This window comes from Ictalurus punctatus, chromosome 26, assembly GCF_001660625.3.
Source record: "Ictalurus punctatus breed USDA103 chromosome 26, Coco_2.0, whole genome shotgun sequence".
NCBI lineage: Eukaryota > Metazoa > Chordata > Actinopteri > Siluriformes > Ictaluridae > Ictalurus > Ictalurus punctatus.
In genome coordinates this window covers 10734622-10756493 of record NC_030441.2, presented here as the reverse complement: position 1 = coordinate 10756493, position 21872 = coordinate 10734622, and the positions used below count along the sequence as shown (strand labels likewise).

At 41.0% G+C, this 21872-nt stretch overlaps 3 protein-coding genes across 4 annotated transcripts in view; 2 read left to right on the top strand and 1 right to left on the bottom strand.

Moving 5' to 3' along the window:
• Positions 1-1158: 1158 nt before the first annotated feature.
• On the top strand, positions 1159-11156 carry taf5 (TAF5 RNA polymerase II, TATA box binding protein (TBP)-associated factor). 2 transcript variants are annotated; one of them, XM_017457415.2, is made up of 11 exons: positions 1159-1565; positions 2894-3119; positions 5555-5870; positions 6180-6343; positions 6489-6624; positions 7488-7608; positions 7774-7903; positions 8165-8329; positions 8449-8626; positions 10071-10248; positions 10656-11156. In XM_017457415.2, exons 1-11 carry the CDS (start codon positions 1187-1189, stop codon positions 10871-10873), a joined length of 2211 nt encoding a protein of 736 aa, XP_017312904.1. In that variant the 5' UTR covers positions 1159-1186; the 3' UTR covers positions 10874-11156. The 2 variants fall into 2 exon arrangements, with proteins under 2 accessions (XP_017312904.1, XP_017312903.1); XM_017457414.2 differs by having other exon boundaries at positions 2888-3119.
• Positions 11157-13767, bottom strand: atp5md (ATP synthase membrane subunit k). The gene is made up of 4 exons (NM_001201058.1): positions 13712-13767; positions 13214-13304; positions 11355-11452; positions 11157-11245 (listed from the first exon to the last, which is right to left on the bottom strand). Exons 2-3 carry the CDS (start codon positions 13298-13300, stop codon positions 11366-11368), a joined length of 174 nt encoding a protein of 57 aa, NP_001187987.1. The 5' UTR covers positions 13301-13304; positions 13712-13767; the 3' UTR covers positions 11157-11245; positions 11355-11365.
• Positions 13768-13913: 146 nt separating this feature from the next.
• The window catches only part of pdcd11 (programmed cell death 11), a 34162-nt gene continuing 26203 nt past the window's right edge, over positions 13914-21872 (top strand). Inside the window, exons 1-9 of the mRNA XM_017457413.3 lie at positions 13914-14022; positions 14292-14421; positions 16552-16683; positions 17999-18166; positions 18396-18557; positions 19431-19554; positions 19658-19833; positions 21138-21245; positions 21359-21568. Of these exons, the coding sequence (XP_017312902.1) occupies positions 14311-14421; positions 16552-16683; positions 17999-18166; positions 18396-18557; positions 19431-19554; positions 19658-19833; positions 21138-21245; positions 21359-21568 (1191 nt within the window). The 5' untranslated portion in view covers positions 13914-14022; positions 14292-14310. The remainder of the gene's footprint in view (positions 14023-14291; positions 14422-16551; positions 16684-17998; positions 18167-18395; positions 18558-19430; positions 19555-19657; positions 19834-21137; positions 21246-21358; positions 21569-21872) is intronic.

Sequence of the window (21872 nt, the reverse complement as noted above, 5' to 3'; positions counted from 1 at the left end):
CCATCCGATCCAGGGTGTATTCCCGCCTCACACCCAGTGTTCCCAGGATAGGCATCAAATTCACCATATCCCTGACCAGAATAAAATTATAACAGTTAATTAATATGGTTTGCCTTTAAGCTAAAACATCAACATTTATCCTAAGTGTGTAATGTGTGCAGGAAATAATGTTTTACTTCAGGGTAATTCAGTGTGCACTCAACATTCTGTCTAGGCAGTCTCTTTAAAGTGATGTTTCAGTGAGCAAGGATGTCTCATTTGGTAAATGCATTAGATTAATTCCTCCTGTCCTCGTTTCCTCTCCTTGCATCCATTTCTCAGTTCCATGAAAGGATGAGCTAAGAAGTGAAAAATGAAATCAATGATTTATTATTATTATTGTTGTTGTTGTTGTGGTTGTTGTAATAAAGTAAAGATAAACAAAACGACAATATAATATTTTTCTATTGAACAAGTTATGGTGATACAGTCACAGGAGTAGTAAACATAAACATACTGGATCAGATTTATAAACAAAATGAGCTATAACAAACGACAAACAAATATTCATCTACATACAATGAGGGATAGACAAAAATATATATACATATATAGATTAGTTATGCATAAACATCATTTAAGGGACATTGTAAAATATCATTTCTATCTATTTAATATTGATTTTTCTATTATTTTTTTGTTGCCATTTAATACTTTATATTAAATAACAATGTGATCTCTTTCTCTAAGGAAACCTGGCAGCTTAGGGGTGGAGTTAATGCAAATTCTTGTTTTAATTAAATAACATTCGACATAAATAACTTTAAAATGACTAACATATTCAAGACAGCCATAATTTTTATTTTCAGTATATAAAATAATAAACAAAAAATACAAATAAAAAAAGATAATAAGTTGAGTAATTATAAATAAATTAAAAATGAATTAATGAAGATGTCTTAAAAGCTTAAATATTTTTTTTATTGTGAAAGTACATGGCTCCTCAATATTTAAATAATTTATTTGTCCTTATTGCTAATACCGAATCTCAAAACATTTTTGAATACTATTGGAGGGAAATGAAGACCGGAAACAAGAAGCGACAACCGAACGCAGCCAATCAGATGGCACGTATTGGACGTCGTCCCACCGCCCTTTCATTCTGCCTGCGTCATCACGTCGATGTTGTGTTCCGCGTCGGGGCAAAATGGCGGCTGTGCATGACGGACCGAGCGACATCGAGAGCGAGAAAGAAGCAAAACCCGACATTCTGGGCGACAAGTCGGCAGCAAACCTGCCCGGAATAATGAGCGGGACGCTCTCTTCCTCGTCCCCGCTCGCACCTCCTTCTACCGTAGCACCGAAAGCAGAAGAGCAGCAGCAAACTTTACTCGCCGTGCTGCAGTTCTTGAAGAGGAACAACCTAACGGAGTCGGTAGATATCCTACGGCGCGAGGCAGGTTTACAGGACGAGCTAGAGGAGGCGCGCGGGACAGAAGCTGCAGCAGCGGGGCTGAACACCGGCACTGGAGACGCTAGCTCACTCCTCAGCCGTGTGACTTCCCAAAGCGGTGCTCCAGCTAAAGGTGAGATTCAAACAGCAGACTGGTTCCCAAATGGATCGCTTTTGGAGATGTAGTGCACTACTTAGGCTGTTGAAGCTGTAATCTTATATCTGTGTAGGGTATACGTGTATAGGGTGCAGCGAAAGGTTTGAAAGCGTCCCTGTGACGGTGCAGTGTTTCTGTAGGAGTCGTGTGTTAGGTTGTATTATGTTGTGTGTGCAAATAATACTACTACTAGTTCACAAAACGATTGAATTACTAAATGCAATACATATAAATAAATAAATACAACAGGTTGTGGTCACCTTTTCAGATTAACTAACTTGATATTTTCTGTGTAATAGCACTCTGTTTTATTATGCATACCACAGTAGAGATGCACTCTTCCTACTTGTCCTATTTTCCCAAAAATACCATTTTCAGAGCTCTGTGATATTGATATATAATCGATATCGACTCGGTATTATCGTCCTTGTAATAAACAGACATATTTATTTGACAAGATTCTTAATACTGTGTGTCATTACCTGAATGATCAGCGACTGTTTTTATGTTTTGTGAGAGTTGTTCATGAGTCCCTTGTTTGTCCTGAGTAGTTAAACTGCCCACTGTTCTTCAGAAAAATCCTCCAGGTCCATCTTTTCACACTGAGGGACTCGTTCACAACTATTGCGTAAGGTGCAAACATTCGCTGATACTCAAGAAGGTGACACGATACATTAAGAGCCAAGGGGGGTGTAAACTTTTGGACAGGATGATTGGTGTAAATGGTTACTTTGTCTTCTGGGAAACATGTAAATAGCTTATGTAGCTTCTGAAGGGCGGTACTAAATGAGAAAAATCTTTAAACAAAATAATAACAGTTCACACCGATCATTGGTGTAAATTCAGTTATAATTGTATCTTGTGGACTATACGTCAACATTTATGTGAGATAGTGTATTCAGGGCAGTACTAAATAAATACAGTGCAATTTTTAAGATCCCTCTTATTTTTATTTTTTACATTGTCAACATTTTGCAGATTCTGCAATGTGTATGTAAACGGAGTACTGCAACCGAATGCAAAACACAAGAGGCTTGAGTTTGTCCCAGATGATCAGAGCAAGGTCTTTCACAGAATCAGTGGATCAGATTTTAAAATGCGATCGAACACAGTATCTATCCAGTGATTCCAACACCCAGTTTCACATTAGTCCATCCTAAGGCTTGCTGCAGTACAGTTGTTTTGGACATGTCCAACCACTCATAGTTTGCATGGACTGTGAGTCTGGCATTCGGTCGATTATCAGAATAAAGAATAAAAAACAAAACGCTTTTCTTTTCTCTTCATCTGTGTGTCAGCTTCAGGTGGAGAAGACCAGCCAGATGTCCGCGTTGTCCTCTCGGCATACAGCCAGCAGGGGGATCCTTCGTTGTATCAGGTGTACTACAGCGGGCTGAAGAAGTTCATCGAGTCAGTGCTGGACTGCCACAGGGCCGAGCTGTCGCAGCTCTTCTACCCGCTTTTTGTTCACATGTACCTGGAGCTGGTTTACAACAACCATGAAAACGAAGCAAAGGCGTTTTTTGACAAGTGAGTCTTGAATTATCTGAATACACAATGACTTTAATGTGAAAATATCTTTCTGCTTAGCGTATGGATGTACACCCTCAGCTGGTGGGACACTGATTATAGATAGACCTCTGTTAGAACGGATGCTGAATGGAGAGTCCCGGTTTAGGGTTCAGAAACTGACAAATCGTAAATCTACACTGTCTGGCCAAAACAAAAAGGTTGCTGTTAGACTTAAGTAAGCAAATACTGAAGTGCCTATGATTTGGCTGATGTTTCAGATGGCAACAATTCTTTTAACTCTAACCGATGCAGTGTGTAGCTTCTCGTTTCTTAAACAAACATGTCGGAAGAAGTATCACATGGTCGTGGAAAAGATGTTACTGTGTTTCAGTGTGTGGCAGATTATTGGCCTGCATCAAGCAAAGAAAAAAAAGTAAGGAGATCGCTGGAATTGTGAGGAACTGTCCAACGCGTTATTAAAACCTGGAAGGAGAGTGGTGAACTCTGAGGAAGAAATGTGGTCGGAAAAATGAATGTTCAAAATCTTGAACGATGGTGATCGGAGATCTTTAAAACGCTTGGTGAAGTCACGTTGTAAAAAAAACCAACAACAGTAGAACTCATGGCTGTGTTTAATTGTGAAAGTAAGAGCATTTCCACACGCACAATGCGATGAGAACGTACAGGATTGGGACTAAACAGCTGTGTGAGGCTAATCAGATAAAATGACTTCATTTTGCTAGGGAGCATAAAGATTGGATTTTGGAGCGATGGGAAAAGGTCATGTGGTCTGATGAGTCCAGATTTCCCCTATTCCAAAGCGATGGGTGTGTCAGGGTAAGAGGGGAAGCACATGAAGCGATGCACCGGTCATGCATAGTTCCTACTGTACACTGGAGGAAGTGTTAAGGTCTGGGGTTGCTTCAGGTGGTCAGGTCGAGACTCAGCAACGTTATGCAGCAATAAAATGAAGTCAGCCGTGTACATGACTGTACTGAATGACCAGGTTATCCCATCAATGGATTTTTTTTATTCCCTGACAGCACGGGCATACTCCAGGATGACAATAGCTGCGTTTACATGGACAACAATAATCCACTCTTAACCCGATTAAGACCATACTGTGATTAAGAAACTACCATGTAAACAGCAATTTTTACTTACCTTAATCTAATTTAGGTCATACTGAAATTAAGCTCTAATCGAATTAAGACAGGTGGAGTACTCCTGTTTTAGTCGCATTAGGGATGTGTATTACAGACATGTAAACACCGTAATCACATTAGTAACGTTGTGTGAGAGTTTTCACCGCATTTTACAACAGGACACGATCACACACGGCAGTTCTCAACATTTTACGGCGAACAAGAGAGTTCGGCTGCGTCCCAAACCGCAAACTTGCCTACCATAGGCCTGTAGTGGGGAAAAATACATGTATCTCGGCTACTATATAGACGGTAAGTACGCGGTTTGAGACGCAGCCCACGGCTTCAAGCAGTTGTCTATTAGCACGTATAGCATGAAAAATAATTAACTGCACTTAAAGCGTTCGTAAAAAAAAAAATTAATAAAAACACCCAAAACTGTATACGGTACCATAACGAAGATGAACTGTATGTTGATGCGTGAAATTCTGGAGGGACGGCGTGGCGCGGTGACAATGACGCGGGCTGTTAATCTAATTATGTTCTATAACATGTAAAACGGGAACATGACAGGTATATTCTAAAAGCAACTCATGTAAACACCTTAATCACATTATTGTCTTAATCAGAGTAAGGTCAATAATTAGATTACTGCTGTCCATGTAAACGTAGTCAATGTCAAGATTAATTGGGCTCATGTTGTGAAAGTGGTTCAGGGAACACAAGGAATCATTTTCACGTACGAATTGGCCGCCACAGAGTCTTGACCTTAACCATGATGAACGTGCACTGTAATCAAAGCTAAAGTCAGTGTTTTAGCTAGACCACTAAGCAAGTAAAAAACAAATGTGCTGCCCAGTCCCATGCTGTGTTGCCCAGAAACTGACTAAAAAGTGGTAGCCAATGTTATATAAGAGTGTATAGTGAGCTGATTAGGCATTTAAGTGTGTAAATACAGACTAAGGAAAACGTAAGATTATTATCTTCATCTAACAAAGTTCCTAATGTAGAACCTGCATCTGCAATCCATTATCAAATGTTTTTCTAGTTGTTCAACCTGCTTCTCTGCCTGGAAACTACAAATTAAAAACCCTAGTTGTTAGCAGTTTTATTGATGATTGCCGTTGTTGATGAGTCATCGATCGTATCCAAGCCTTTGATAATATTTTTCACGAGGTGTCCCGACTAATGTATTGAATTCATGTCAGGAAATTTGTAAGTCTCTCATTTGTAAGTCGTTTTGGATAAAAGCGTCTGCTAAATGAATAAATGTAAATTCCCGTGCTTCATCTCGGCTCTCCGTTTCAGGTTCAGCGGTGATCAGGAATGCTACTACAAGGACGATCTGTGTGTGCTCTCAGGCCTCACCAAGAAGGAGCACATGAAGGGTAACGAGACGCTGCTGGATTTCCGCACGAGTCGCTTTGTGCTGCGCATTTCACGCGACTCCTACCAGCTGCTGAAGCGCCACCTTCAGGAGCGCCAGAACAACCAGATCTGGAACATCATCCAGGAGCACCTCTACATCGACATCTTCGACGGCATGCCACGTAGCAAGAGTCAGATCGACAGCACGTCTGGCAGCCTGGCTGGAGAAGCCCGCCGAGAGGCCAACAAAGCCAAGGTGAGCAAAGGGAATGCCATGTTGTTGTTGTTGTTATTATTATTATTATGCAATATTATTCATCTGTAGGGACGTGTTTTTTTTGTGTGTGTCTGTGTGCTCCGGTTTAAGAAAATATATTTACTAAAATTATGATCTGAAAAAAGATATAGTTTACATGTAATGAGTTCTAGACCTCAATTCTTCAAGACACACTTTATGTGGTTGAACCTTAAATTGCACTGGATTATTATTCCTACATGAAGTTGGGTTAAAGCAATAGGTCTTTTGCCTCTGTTGACAATCTGGGGTCATGTGGTTTTGGTGCAGGTGTTCTACGGCTTGCTGAAGGAGCCAGAGATCGAGGTCCCTCTCGACGACGAAGACGAAGAGGCTGAGAACGAAGAGGGCAAACCCAAGAAGAAGAAACCCAAGAAAGACAGCATGGGTTCGAAAAGCAAGAAGCAGGATCCCAATGCACCACAACAAAACAGGTGTGACTGGAACTCCAACTTCATTAGCTGTGTTACATGCGATGATAAATCTTCGAAATATTAAATCTCGAGCAAGCTAATGGCAACACAGAGTGCATTGATTGCACATGTAATATTTTTTTGTACTGTATTGCTTGATTGGAAGGATTCCTCTACCAGAACTAAAGGACTCAGACAAACTGGACAAAATCATGTACATGAAAGAGGCCGCGAAGAGACTTCGTCTAGGCCCAGAAACACTGCCCTCGATATGCTTCTACACGTTCCTTAATGCGTACCAGGTAGGATCACACTAGCTTGTATTATTGTCACATGATTCAGTGTGAATTACACTACCGGTCAAACGTTTGGAGACACTTGACTGAAATGTTTCTCATGATCTTAAAAACGTTTTGATCTCACTTATTTTTATTTTTCACTTTTTAGAATAATAATAGTCATCAAAACTCTGGAATAACACAAACGGAATGATGGGAATTATGTTGTGATAAAAAAAAAAAAATTCTAAATAAATCAAAATAATTGAGTATTTTAGCATCTTCGAAGTAGATGCCCTTTTTGCCTAGAGTTTCCAGAAATGTATTCTTGGCATTTTCTGACCCGATTTCTTGAGGAATTTCCCTGAGATGCTTTTTAAACAGTATTAAAGGAGTTCCCACTTATGCTGGATGCTTATTGGCTGCTTTTCAGAGTCATCCATAAAAATAAATTTAAAAAAAGATTTATTTTGTAAATAAAATGTTAGTTTTCTAATGAAAAAAATGAATATGTTGGCACACTTACTTTTGTCTACGACACCGATTTCAAACATTTAATCACACACCTTCAGAACGAAAGGTTTAAGATCATGAGAAACATTTCAGTCGAATGCCTGACCGGTAGTGTATAAATAAAACAGTGTTCATGGGTAAGCATTAAAAAGGTGACTGTTGTCATTACTTATTGTACTCAAGGAATTTTACATAATTTTACATAACTGGACCATTACAGATTTTTGATACTCCTGCACTTGACTGTACATCCCTTAGATCCAGTTCAAATTGTATTTATTCTCATGAAGACACCAAGTTTTAATCTTTTGAAAATGGGATAGGAAGGATGGAATCACATTGCAGCTAAACTGAAGTTCGATGTCTGATGGTAGGGTCTGACAGCAGTGGACATCACAGACGACTCGAGTCTGATAGCAGGAGGCTTTGCCGATTCCACAGTGCGCGTGTGGAGCGTCACACCCAAGAAACTGCGAAAGGTCAAATCCGCAGCAGGTGAGCGCAAGCCTTTTAGCCATCTAGTCTGTTCAACATTTTGTTGGACCGAAACTCTCATGGCTTTAATCAGTGAGCACTTCCGTATCAAGTATTTTATATTGAGCAGTTTAATGTATTTTTAATTTTTTACTTCACACTGCAACTTTTCTTTCTTTCTTTCAGATCTCAGTCTCATAGACAAGGAGTCGGACGATGTGTTAGAAAGGATCATGGACGAGAAAACAGCCAGCGAGTCCAAAATCCTGTACGGCCACAGCGGGCCAGTGTACGCCGTCAGCTTCAGTCCAGACAGGTTAGAGCAGCAGCTGAAATCTGAATAAAAAATACCTTGCTGTTTAAAGTGAAGGAATAAAACATATTGGGGATTACAGGCACGTAATCCCGACAGGGTATCGAGGTGATTACCTCGACTAGCACAACCTGATGTGTTTTAATTTGCTTGTCCCACAGCACTGTAGAGTATTTCTAATGGGATGGGATTTCTGGTGGTATTTGTTATATTGTCACACACATGGTCACCCTCCACATGACTGCTTGACCATTTGTCTGTCAGGAATTATCTGCTGTCGAGTTCAGAAGATGGCACCATCAGGCTATGGAGCTTGCAGACATTTACCTGTCTGGTTGCGTATAAGGGACACAATTACCCAGTTTGGGACACTCAGTTCTCTGCACACGGATACTATTTTGTGTCTGGAGGACATGACCGAGTGGCACGGTAAGAGAATTTTGCAGTCTTATTTGTTTTGTTTTTTTTGTAGACACCATATCTCTTGGTCACATTTGAAGTTCCTCATCAATACCGGATATTAAATGATCTTATCATTCTCTCCGTAGGTTGTGGGCCACTGACCACCACCAGCCACTGCGTATATTCGCTGGACATCTCTCTGACGTCACCTGCACCCGCTTCCACCCCAACTCCAACTACGTGGCCACAGGCTCGGCCGATCGCACCGTGCGCCTCTGGGACGTCCTTAACGGCAACTGTGTCCGCATTCTTACCGGTCACAAGGTAGGATTTCAAGAAGGTTTTCTACTGTAGCTGTAAGAGTAATGTCACCAAAAAGACTTTCTCATAGCCTTGTGTCAAAAGGCATCATTTGGATTAGTAACACATTTCACACGCCAACCGCTTCAAAAATGGTCTCGCAATAAAATAAAATAAGCAATCAAATTCAGACTGGGCGCGTCTCAATCAGCTCCCTCGTTCAGTAGTCAGGGCACCGCCCAGGGAGTCGGCCATTTTAAGGGCTGTCCCAATCACAAAATCCTTCCGGAGCACTGGAACATCAGCTCGCTATGACTGGAAAATCCTGCAATGAACCACAAAAATGTAGGGAGCATTGATGCTCATGTTCCCTTACTGCAGATGATATGTTTTCCAAAGCCTCTCAGCTCAGAGAAAAAGAAAAAAGGTGGAAGAACTGTCATCCAACTTCGGCTATGAATGTTAGGAGCTTATCATTGTTGTAGTCCTCAAATGATTACTTACCTTAGAGATTTTTAACTCTGCATACACTTTGAGTTTAACAACTTTTAAGGTGTCTAATGATTTTTTTAAATTTACGTATTTATTTAAATCCACTATTTAGCTTACGATCCTGCTTGAAGTACCATGACAGAAACATGTGTGATTAAGCTAACAAATTTTACTAATAATGTCAACGATATCGGTCTTGTTGATAAATGCCAGCGATGACCTTTTACAACACCAGTGTGTAGTCATTTCGAAATTGACTTGCCAGGGTCCTCAGCAGCGCCCCAACTCGTGTACACGACATACTGAATCGTGGCCTAGGGAGCTGATTGACACGCACCTCGTATTATTTTCCAAAACACCTTCAAACTCTGGGCTATCCTAACTGAATCTGCATTTTGTGCAGAGAGATTGTAAGAGAGAGAGAAAATCTGTTACTACGGAAACAATAACACATTATTAAAATGAGCATTTTAATGTAAATCTGTGATTTGAGTTACAGTGGGAACTACTGCCTGGGCTGCTGTTAGTGTTTCTGCAGGTCCGTAAATGGTCTTAAGAATTGTTTAGATTACGACGTTAACAATAATTTTAAATTCGGTCTTTGGGGGGAAAAAAGTTTAATTGATCCTGCTTTTACAAAACGGAACCAGTAGCCACTCATGCAGACTGTGCAGCCCGGTCTGAATTTACTGCAATTCTGGTACTCAGATTTTCCTTCATAATTTTTTAGCCAGTAAGGATGTGAAATAAATCTTAAATTGCATTCATAATGGTCTTTCAACGTGTTGAAACCTTATAGAAAACTAATCAACACGTTCGGACCAGTCCGATTTGTAATTAAAACAGCTAACGGATCCCCCCCGACCATTCAGTGACATGAATGGTGTATTTGGCTTGTCTGAAAACGAGTCCGTTGTGTTCACTGCAGTTACTTTTTGAATCTTTCTTAATGAAAGATTTTTTTCCCCCCTTGTAGGGACCGATCCACTCGCTTGCGTTCTCGCCCAGCGGTAGGTACCTGGCGTCCGGCTCAACCGACGGCAGAGTTCTGCTGTGGGACATCGGCCACGGACTCATGATCGGTGAACTGAAGGGTCACAGCGACACAATCTACTCACTCAAATACAGCAGAGATGGAGAGATCCTTGCATCAAGTGTGTACTTTTATAATCATGTCTGTCAGAACAGCATGTCTTTGTGATAGTAAGAACATGAGAATACCAGTCTGGGTCACAGTGACTAGAAGTGTAGAAAAGACCCTGAATTATCCTGAAAATGGATGAAATGCTATTTTCTAAGATTCTGCAACAACGTTTCTGGAATCATTAAAGTCTGCACTGAAACTGTAACCAGTTTTGTGAGATTATGGACTGAAATCATTCATAGTGCCCCCTAATTCACTTTTGGGGGGGGGACAGTGTGGTTTCTGCACTGTTACTAAATTAATCCTGACACTAGTCATCATTTATATATCCTTATCAATATAGCACAAGAGGACAAGCAGAAGTGCGTTCCATATCCGCATAGCATCTGAGCCACTGATATTCTCTCTCCATTACAGGCTCCATGGACAACACGGTCCGGCTGTGGGACGTCACCAAAGCTGTCGATGATGTGGAAACGGACGATTTCACAGCAGCCACGGGTCACATTCACTTACCCGACAACTCTCAGGAAGTATTGTTGGGGACATACGTGACCAAATCCACCGCCGTCATCCACGTCCACTTCACCAGACGCAACCTGCTACTGGCTGCTGGTGCATACACCTCCCAGTGATCACAGTACAGCAACACAGCTTTCACCGCCAAATCATGCAACACTGCCAGACGAAGAGCTCGTAGGTCTCGTGTGGCTCGACTACACTAGTTTCTTAAAATGGTATTACAGTGAAGCAACTGAACCTTCTGGACTTAACCATGTGTGTATTTGTATCAGTCCTACACAGATACTGATACTTAGTTAATTATTTTTCACATAGCTGCCATACAGGTTTGTGGCCCCAGCCTCCTGAACTGTACAGTCTTTTATAATTGTGTAAATAAAACATCTTTTCTATGTATTGGAGTTTGGTACACTTTATTTTTAACATTGTGACTCAAGACAACTGGTTACCGAATCTTCATCCTGTACAGCAAAAAATCACAAAACCTAAAAAAAAAAAAAAAAAAAGGAATGTTATGGTTAAATCTTCACTTATTTAATGTTTAAAACAAAAACCTGCTCAGACCTTATTTCCAGGCAAGAAGCAGGAGTGTACCTTATAATACATTAGCTCGCCGTTACAGCCTTCTTCTTGGGCTTCAGTTTGAAGAACAGGATAATGGCGGCGATGCTGGCGTATGTGGCCAAGACACACTGTAAAGGACAGACAAAATGCAATAATTACATTTATCAGTAAGAACATTTACGAACAAGAATGTTTCATCCAATCACTGTTAATGCCGAATTCATGTTAGTTCTCTTTTCCCAAAATATATAGACATAAGTCATTTGAACCACAGCAACCTTCACCCAATATGCTCCTATTTTAATCACTGGGGTCTTTGTCCTGCAAGCTACCATCTGTGCGAGATTAAGAAACGTCCCTGCTCCAGTCTGTGCGAGAGTAAAAAACCTCGTTCCGGTCCGTGCGAGAGTTTAAAAAAAAAACCTCCTGTCCGTGCAAGAGTAAAAAAAAAAACCTCCTGTCCGTGCAAGAGTAAAAAAAAAAACCTCCCGCTCCAGTCCGTGCAAGAGTTATATATAAAAAAAATAAATAAATAATTTTTTTTTTTTTTAAACCCTCCCCGCTCCCGTCCATGCGAGAGTAAAAACAAAAAAACAACCTCCCCGCTCCCGTCCGTGCAAGAGTAAAAACCCTCCCCGCTCCCGTCCGTGGGAGAGTAAAACCCTCCCCGCTCCCGTCCGTGCGAGAGTAAAAACCCTCCCCGCTCCCGTCCGTGCGAGAGTAAAAACCCTCCCCGCTCCCGTCCGTGCGAGAGTAAAAACCCTCCCCGCTCCCGTCCGTGCGAGAGTAAAAACCCTCCCCGCTCCCGTCCGTGCGAGAGTAAAAACCCTCCCCGCTCCCGTCCGTGCGAGAGTAAAAACCCTCCCCGCTCCCGTCCGTGCGAGAGTAAAAACCCTCCCCGCTCCCGTCCGTGCGAGAGTAAAAACCCTGCCCGCTACAGTCCGTGCGAGAGTAAAAACCCTGCCCGCTACAGTCCGTGCGAGAGTAAAAACCCTGCCCGCTACAGTCCGTGCGAGAGTAAAAACCCTGCCCGCTACAGTCCGTGCGAGAGTAAAAACCCTGCCCGCTACAGTCCGTGCGAGAGTAAAAACCCTGCCCGCTACAGTCCGTGCGAGAGTAAAAACCCTGCCCGCTACAGTCCGTGGGAGAGTAAAAACCCTGCCCGCTACAGTCCGTGCGAGAGTAAAAACCCTGCCCGCTACAGTCCGTGCGAGAGTAAAAACCCTGCCCGCTACAGTCCGTGCGAGAGTAAAAACCCTGCCCGCTACAGTCCGTGGGAGAGTAAAAACCCTGCCCGCTACAGTCCGTGGGAGAGTAAAAACCCTCCCCGCTCCCGTCCGTGGGAGAGTAAAAACCCTCCCCGCTCCCGTCCGTGGGAGAGTAAAAACCCTCCCCGCTCCCGTCCGTGCGAGAGTAAAAACCCTCCCCGCTCCCGTCCGTGCGAGAGTAAAAACCCTCCCCGCTCCCGTCCGTGCGAGAGTAAAAACCCTGCCCGCTACAGTCCGTGCGAGAGTAAAAACCCTGCCCGCTACAGTCCGTGCGAGAGTAAAAAACCTCCTCGTTCCGGTCCGTGCGAGAGTAAAAACCCTCCCCGCTCCCGTTCATGCGAGAGTAAAAACCATTGGTGTGACAGTAAAAACTCTCCTCTGTTCTAGGTGTAAATGTGTGATTTTCTAGTGAACTCTTTTACACTTGCCATTCACTCATTAATAAATGAATATTTGTAACTGTTTGTAAAATGGCTGTGCCAATTAATAGGAGACTTTGGGACATGCTCGGAAAATAATCAACTTTGTGGTATTAATGCTGCCATCACACCGCCTCACCGCTGACTGTTCTCCTACAGCAGGGTTTTATGAAATAACTTCAATGAGAAGGTCATGACTTACATTCCTCCTTCCTGTGATGGTGTAGGAGTTGAAGTACTTGGCAATGCCGGTGAACTGGTGCTGAGTGCCGGAGTCGTGACCCGCCATGATGCTAACAATTAAAACATGTAAAAATACATTGAGTTTAATGACGTGAACTTCAACCAGCGCCATTCACACATCACTCACACACCAAGTTACACTCACGAGCCGCCGCCTGCAGCGAGCTACGTTTAAGCTTTATAAGAACAAATATCGCATCAGGACTCAATCCACTGCGAATCGCATGAAGATCAGCGATGTTCCGAATGAAATAATCAACACAGAGACTGCAAAGTGAAAGCTCCATACTCTTACACGGACCAGTTAGCTACTATGCTATACTAGCATGCTAGCAACACTGTGCCCTACATACGCGACACGCAACATTATCATCCTTGTTTAACCTTATTTAGTATATTTTTTATCAAACTCAAATAAATAAATACACATTTGTTAAAGATTCGTTCAAAATATAACCTTCTTCACTGTGCAGAATGAACCTCTTCTTCCACTGAACAAGTGCCCTTCAATCCGAGAGGCCGTGAAGAAAACCGAGTGCACACAGGAAGTCCCGCCCCCTTCATGACCTGCTGATATACGCGATCATGATTGGTCTAGCCGGGACCTGCTTTCCTGGTCGTTCTAACGTCAATTATGCGAACCCGTTTCTCCTATTGGTTACAATACTTGGGTTGTTTGTTTCCGGGTCACAAACATGGCACGCTTTTAAGAGGAACGTGTGTGTGGCTGGTGTAGCAGACTTATTAAAAACGAACGGATTTGAGAATGTAAGTGATTTAAAAATATATATCTATAAATAAATATGCATTATTTATTGTGCTTTAGGCGATTGTGGATTATCAGTGTGTAAAGTTTTCAGCGTTTAATGTGATAAAGCTGTGTGTGAAGCTGCAGTGATGCCATGTTATTGCTTGGCTTACAGAATGTGGAGTTGTTTTGTAATAGTAATCAGTTTGGAATGAAATCGGGTCACCTGCTTGAAGTGATGTTTGTGTTGTAATATGCATCTCAATGGAGGACTTTTTCATCTGTGTAGATATTTGGGCCGAACCACCATGGCGTCAGTAGAAGATGATTTCCCTCGTGGTGGCCCAGTCAAGAAAACATCTGAGCTGAAAACTACTAAAACTACGAAGCCTCGTGTGGAAGTGGACAATCTTTTTGAGGTAAGTAATGCCCAGATGAGGAAACACCCAAAAACTGTTCTTTCCCAAATGATTGCCTGAGAACAGTCCCTCTCTGACACCGAGTTACATTTTATTATTGATCAAATAATATCATTCGTACAGCCCCAATCAGAAACCCCTGAGTCACCAAATATAAAGGGTTTTCACTTGGAATAAAATGAGTGATTCTGATTGGTCAGATGGCGCTGGTTTAATTTTCTATAATAGAAGCTCTGACAGCACTTCCAACTACAAGCCAAACACAAATGAATCCAGGTTCATATGAATGTTCTAATCCTGCGGTTCTCAACATTTTTCCATTCACGGCACCCTTTGAAAATTACAAAAATCTTTGTGGCACCCTACACAAACACTAATGCTAGACAGCGTTCGCTACATGAGGATGGAGTTGATGGTTCAGAAGCATCTGGAGCTTTTCTTTTAAGAAATCTGTCCATATTCTCTTGCACTACACACACATCGTCACACGCTAATTATTAGGATAAAACACGCTCATATGACAGGTCAGCAAGGGGGGTAGAGGGGGAGGGAATGATTATTTTTATATATAATTGTATTATTATTATTATTATTATTATTATTATTATTATTATTATTATTATTATGTGTGTGTTTTATTATTTCTGTGTTGGTGTTATTATTTCAGACGTCAGATATTTATCTCATATATTAACTGTTTTATACACATTTTAGAAATGTTTGAAGGATTTTTACACGGCACCCCTGCCCTCATCAGACGGCATCCCGGTTGGGAAACACTGGTCTAATCCATTATCGTTTCTATAGTAAAAACTCTTACACAGGGACTTAAATGGTGAACATTTGCATAAACGGACTAAAAGCTGCGTGTGATGACTGATCTGGTGAAGTTTTCTGACGAGATGTTTATTTAGCGTTGCTGGGAGGAGTCTGTGTTGTCTGTGTTTTGTAACAGTCAGAGATGAAGCTGAAAAATTTCTGACAGGACAGAGGACGTTCTGGTTTCTCTGTGATATGATAAGGCTAGTGAGAGGACGGCTGTTTATACAGTCAAGGTTTTACGCCTTGCTGAATTTGCAAAATGTTCATAATTCAAATAAAATAAGAGGGATCGTAAAATTTCATGTTTGTTTATTTAATTCTGTCCTGAATAAGCTATTTCACACAACAGATGTTTACATATAGTCCACAAGACACAATAATAACTGAATTTACACAAATTAATCAGCTCAAAAGTTTACACACACTTGATTCTTAATACCGCGTGTCGTTACCTGGATGATCCACGGCATGATGTTTTTATGTTTTGTGAGAGTTGTTCATGAGTCCCTTGTTTGTCCTGAGCAGTTAAACTGCCCACTGTTCTTCAGAAAAATCCTCCAGGTCCTGCACATTCTTTACTTTTCCAGCATCTGTATATTTGACCTCTTTCCAGCAGTGACTATATGATGAGATCCATCTTTTCACAGTGGGGACGACTGAGGGACTCGTACACAACTATTACAAAAGATGTAAACATTCACTGATGCACAAGAAGGCAACACGATGCATTAAGAGCCTGGGGGATGTAAACTTTTGAACAAGATGTGGACTATATGGAAACATCTGTTATGTGAAATAAATTATTCAGGACAGTACTAAATAAAAAAACAAAATGTGATTTTAATGATCCCTCTTTTGTTTTTCTTCCAATTATGAATATTCTGCAGATTCTGCAAGGCGTGCGTAAACTTATGACCTCACCTGTAGCTCACAAAGATTTGTAGATTCCCATCAAAGGTGCTTCCAGTGAAATTGGTGTCCCTTCTACCTTTCAATCTTTTATATTTTAAAGTCAAAAGTTCTCTTCACTCTTGGAACGCCGCTCGACCAATCGGATTAGCGGACCAGAACGAACTGCTGTATAATTGTGTTTAATGTTATTTATATTTCAACATCTAATTAACTGCTTTTCAATCGGAGTTTGTAATTGTTCTAAAAATACAGACTGTGCTATTACAGAAAAGTGTATTGTTTATTATTTATTGCAGTACTAATACAATATCGTCACACTTCTATCGCCCATCCGTACTAACCTTGCAACGTATGAAAGGATGAGACGTAAGCAAAGTTTTGATGAATGCCTTACAGGTTCGAGAACCCGTAGTGAGAAAGAAGAAAGCAGCGAGTAAGTATGAAGAAGAAAAGACTTCCAAAAGGCAGAAAACTCAAGGGGGTCAGACGCTCAACGAAATAGTCCGCGTGGATATCCTCCATGCGAAGGTGAGAGATGACTCTTATTTTATTTTTATTTATTTATGTATTCTTTTGTCCTCTGATCACTCAAAGGGCCTTTTGTAATTTATTTATTTATTTATTTATTTATTTATTTCCACTAGGCAGAAATTGTGACCCACTACAACAAGGGTTCTCAAACTAGGGGTGTGTTTCATCCAATGTGTTTCATTTTAGATTTTTTACAATTTAATAATACAAATATTGCTATCAAGACAGATTTTCTTTTCCCACCCAAGGTCAAGACTTGGGCTTGCAGAAAATTCATAATGTCCATTTAGTCTTGCTCAGGAAGGTCACACTGCCCTGTGCTACAATGCCATAGCTAGTGAGCATGTGACTTTACATTTTAACGACAAAGCCCTCATCACTTACCTCATAGGCCACATCCTGCCTGTGCCGCTGGAGTTGTGGGATTAAACCGGCATTAACCGATGATATATTTTTCTTACACAACAGCGCTGTTGAGTTCTCGGAGGGTGTGGATTAGTTTTCTATTACAGCATGACTCTGACAGTCGTTAATATTAATGCCCTCCTCCTGTTATCGTTTCTATAGTGACAGCCCGTTTACAGGGACTTGTATGGTTGATGCTCCGCATAAACTTGTTCAACATAGATGTGTAATTTGTTGATCTGGTGAAGAATTTATTTAGAAGGAATCTCCAGAATCAGCGCTTTGTACCATGGGGGAAAATATTCAGGATGTTGAGCACTGTAGATTCATTGCATTTAAAAAATTAAAAAAAAATTAATTGTTTTATTTTTGACTTTGTTTATCTTGAAGAGAAAGGAAATAAAGACAGGCTGGTGAAGGAATGACTGTTTATAGCGTTTATAACTTTTACATTAAATATAGCTATAAATGGATAAAAGATACAATGTTACTGTTTAATGAATAAATGAAAGTGAGTTTTGGGGAAATTTCTGTGGTATGAGGAATATATGCTCTGATGGGAAAATAATCTGCTGGTAACAGAACTCTGCGTCATTGATTTATTTTCTCGTTACGTCATGTATTTCTTTTCTTCTGCTCTTATTATTATTATTATTATTATTATTATTATTAATCTATTGTATTTAAAAGTATTAAAATATTCCCTCCATAGTATGCACACGTCTTCACGTCTGTTTAATCTGTTTTAGACAATCTGAGACACACTCGGTGTTCAGGTTTGGATGAAATGACCCTGTTAGACGAGGATTCTCCTTTGCATTCATTAGTCTTTGACTTTGGAAATGATTAGTGTATATAAATAAATGCTTCAAGCTGCGCCTCATCACGATTATTCCTCCTCGTTCAGGATCTGAAGGTGGGCACGGTGATGCTCGGCTGTGTGAAGGAGTTCTTAAAGTTCGAGGTTGTACTCGGTCTCCCCAGTGGTCTCAAAGGCTACATGCCCATCTCTAGCATTTGCGATGCGTACACGAAGACCCTGAGCAACGTACTGGAGTCTGGGGTCTATCTCGAGGTAACTGGGCCAAGCTTGTGTACTCTCTAAGACATGATAATTCTGTTCTTATGGTCATTGTCGCTGTATTTGTTTGTTGTTTTGTTGCTTCTTTTGAGACCCATACAATTTAAATTTCATAGATCTAATCCATGTTGTTTAACTGCTCATAAACATACTCCAGGTCCTAGAACAACAGGCTTTATTTACTTTTGTTGCCATGGTTTTCTATTTGTTTATTCGTGTACAGGAACTCGTCTCTCCTTCCGAGCTCCTCACCCCGGGCCAGCTGGTCAGATGTGTGGTGACGTCTCTGGATGTGACCAAAGGGAGCAATGTCTGTATCAAATTGTCCATCAACCCAAAAGACGTGAACAAGGAGCTCAAGTCCAGCTCTCTGAAAGCAGGCATGGTGAGAAAATCCGAAGAATTTCCAATCCTTCGTTATGACCCTCTCAAAACATTTCAAAAAGAATATTTGAGTAGTGACACTATATTCAAATGTCCACAAGAAAGTGACCTTGTGTGAGGAATATCACAGTATGATGTATAACCGATGCAGGGAGATCGATACCTGGAAAGAACAATCTTGCCTTGCAAAAGTATTCAACCCCCTTACGTCATCGGTTTCGTTTGGATTCCAATTGACACTTGAGAGATTGTTCCAGCCATTTCTTTTATTACAAACCAATATGTTCTTGAAGTGACGTTCTCAAAGTTAGAATTCATGATTTCTCAGAAGATCTTTTAATAAAATGTAAAAGCTGAGACATGCTGCTTGCGTAAGTGTTCACTCATTCAGACTAATGCTTGGTAGAACCACCTTTCACTGCAGTAACAGCTGTAAGTCTGTTGGGGTTAGCCTTGTATACTGTTTTGGAAGTGATTTTTCACCCATTCTTCCTGGCAGATTTGCTCCATGTTCTTCAGGTTGGTTGGATGATGTTTGTAGACCGCAATTTTCAAACGGTGCTCCAGATTCTCAGTGGGGTTCAGATCTGGATTTTGATATGACCAATGTGGAACCTTCAGCATGTTGTTTTTAACCATTTTGGAAAGTTGTTCTGCGGAAAGATGAAGTTTCTCCACAATGAAGCCCCTTGTATTTTGCTCCATCCATTCTCCCTTTTAATTTTAACAGGAAGCCTATTCACCGTAAGAGAACATGAGGAGGAATATGTGTAAATCATTTGTTATCATTTGGAGATGGCTTGTGAGATGAGGGATGAATGGCTGAATAGAGAGAGGGACAGTGTGATGGATGGATTCCTCTGTGTGGTTCTAGACTCTCAGTGGTTGTGTGGAGAGCGTTGAGGATCACGGCTACCTGATAGACATTGGAGTGAACGGAACAAAAGCCTTTCTACCCAACGAGAAGGCAAAGGATGAACTCGAGACATCTAAAAGAGGTAAAAAATTTCAGGGTGATGGCAGCTCAACAAATAAGATCTTATGATACTCCTTAACGTACAAGCATAATAGACAACAATTGTTTATTTATTTTTTAAACAGAACTGAAGGTGGGGCAGTACATGACGGTCATGCTGGAGGAGATAAAAAATGAGGGACAGGTGGTGCGTCTTTCTGCGAACCCTACGGCCGTTAATCAGGCCTGCGCAGAGAAACATCATGGCTGGACATTGTGTAACCTCTTACCCGGGCTGTTGGTAAAAGCCTACATCAAGAAGGTAACGTAGTAGAGTCTTAAACGTGAAGAAGAATAAACAACATGGTGACGTTGTTAAATCCTAGCAGGATGAGAGAGGGGAAAATAAACAAAACAAAACCTAATTTTACCTGGCATGTGTTGGTGAACAGGTCAGGCCTAACAGTATAAACATTAAAACAGTTCTTTTATACTGTACAATTTGTTGTAAAATTAACAATGAATGTCCGGTCTGCAATCCAGTCCATATCCACATTCTGTTCTGCTTAATAATGATAAACTCTGTGCAACTAGAGTGAAGGATGCAGTATGGTATAAACACTGGTCTTCAAGCTTCTATATCTGACCAGAAAGGAAAATATTATAAACCCTGTCCGCTTCAGTTTCCCCCACAACATTTGTTTTATAAATTTATTTATATATGTATATATTTTCCCCCAAAGTAGATTAACCTTTTTTTTTTTTTTCTTTTCTTTTAATATGTCTGCCAAGTAAAAGCGAGACAGAAGTCTGCTGTGATTCCTACTTAATAATAAGCAGCTCCTCCATTTTGTTTTACCAGCTAAGGATAACATACAGCGGGTATAAATAGTCTACACACCTGTGTTAAACTGGCAGGTTTTTTATGCTAAAAGTAAAAACTTTTATATCCCTGCATGCTTTGTAAGCTCTTTGTGGACCATGGCTTCAGCAGTCCGATGAAACCAAGATGATGTGAAGAAAATCGTACAGAAACAGCTGGGCTTTATTTGGCGCTAATCAGAGTAACTTCATTGAGGACAGCTGTATAATAATAACTTTTGAACATGAGCTTGAATGTGATTGGTTCATTCTGAACACAGCCACATCCCCAGGTGTATACACTTATGCAACCTGGTTATAGTAAACCCCCCCCCCCCCCCCCTATTTTTCCCTAAACATTTGATTGTTTTTCACTTAATTTTTTATATATGTTATAATTTTACATTGAGGGTGGAAAAGGTTCTGACACGATTTATCTTAGTTTTTCTTTTCCACCTGCCATTTTAGCAAGGGTGTGTAGACTTTTTATATCCACTGTAACCCCACCTTCTTGTTGTTGTCTATTGGTTCACAAGACTTGTGAGATTTGTGACTTCACAGGTCAAAGTTCACCTAGATAAAGCCAATTATCTGCCAGAAAAAAAAATTCAATTTGTCTTTCCACCTGGTGAAGTTTATTGCCATTTGGTCTGACCGTTGCTTTAGCTGAAAAAGAATAAAACCTTACTTTTTGTTTTCAGAAGTCTCCTTGTGTAATAGAACTGCTCATATAATGGTTTACTCATCTGCCTCTTCTTTTCATAGGTGACGTCTCACGGCTTGATCGTAACGTTCCTCTCATCTTATACCGGCCAGGTGGACTTCATGCACGTCAACCCAGATAAATTGGCCACTTGTAGTGTAGGGGAAGAGGTAAGAGTTCACAAATGACTAGTGGAAACTACTGGTTTTAGTATGAACAAATACGCATGCAATTTTCAAAGTGTTTTGGTTAAGTATTCCTTTTGCCGAACATTCAAATCGAGGTGAAAGCTCGCATCCTGTACATGGAGCCGTCCTCTCGTCTGGTGGGTCTGTCTCTGCGTAGCCACCTCCTACCACCGAGCGGTGGCATGTTGGACAACGTAACGTGTGAGCGAATGGGCGAGGTGGTGAAGGGCTGCAAGATGGTCGCTGTACATTTCTACTCCGGAGCTTTGATGTTGCTGCCAGACGAGACCACCGCCTTTGTGCACGTGAGTAACACCAAGCATTATTACGCATGGACTAATAATTGTTGTGTCCATGCAAAATGTTGTTTTTGGGGACATTTCAAAATATAATCACTCCCTCCTTTCTGCCTGAGGGCTGATTGATGTGATTTGAAGGCACAAACATATTTAACTCAGTTATGCTGCCTATGAATATGAGGTGCTGTGTGTCAAGCACACACTGATGGCTTGAGGAGCAGGGAGGTATATCCAGTAGACTCAAATATTCCTTGACTCAAACTAGAATTAGCACAGTGGTGGACTGGAACAATGGGATAAGACCTGAGGT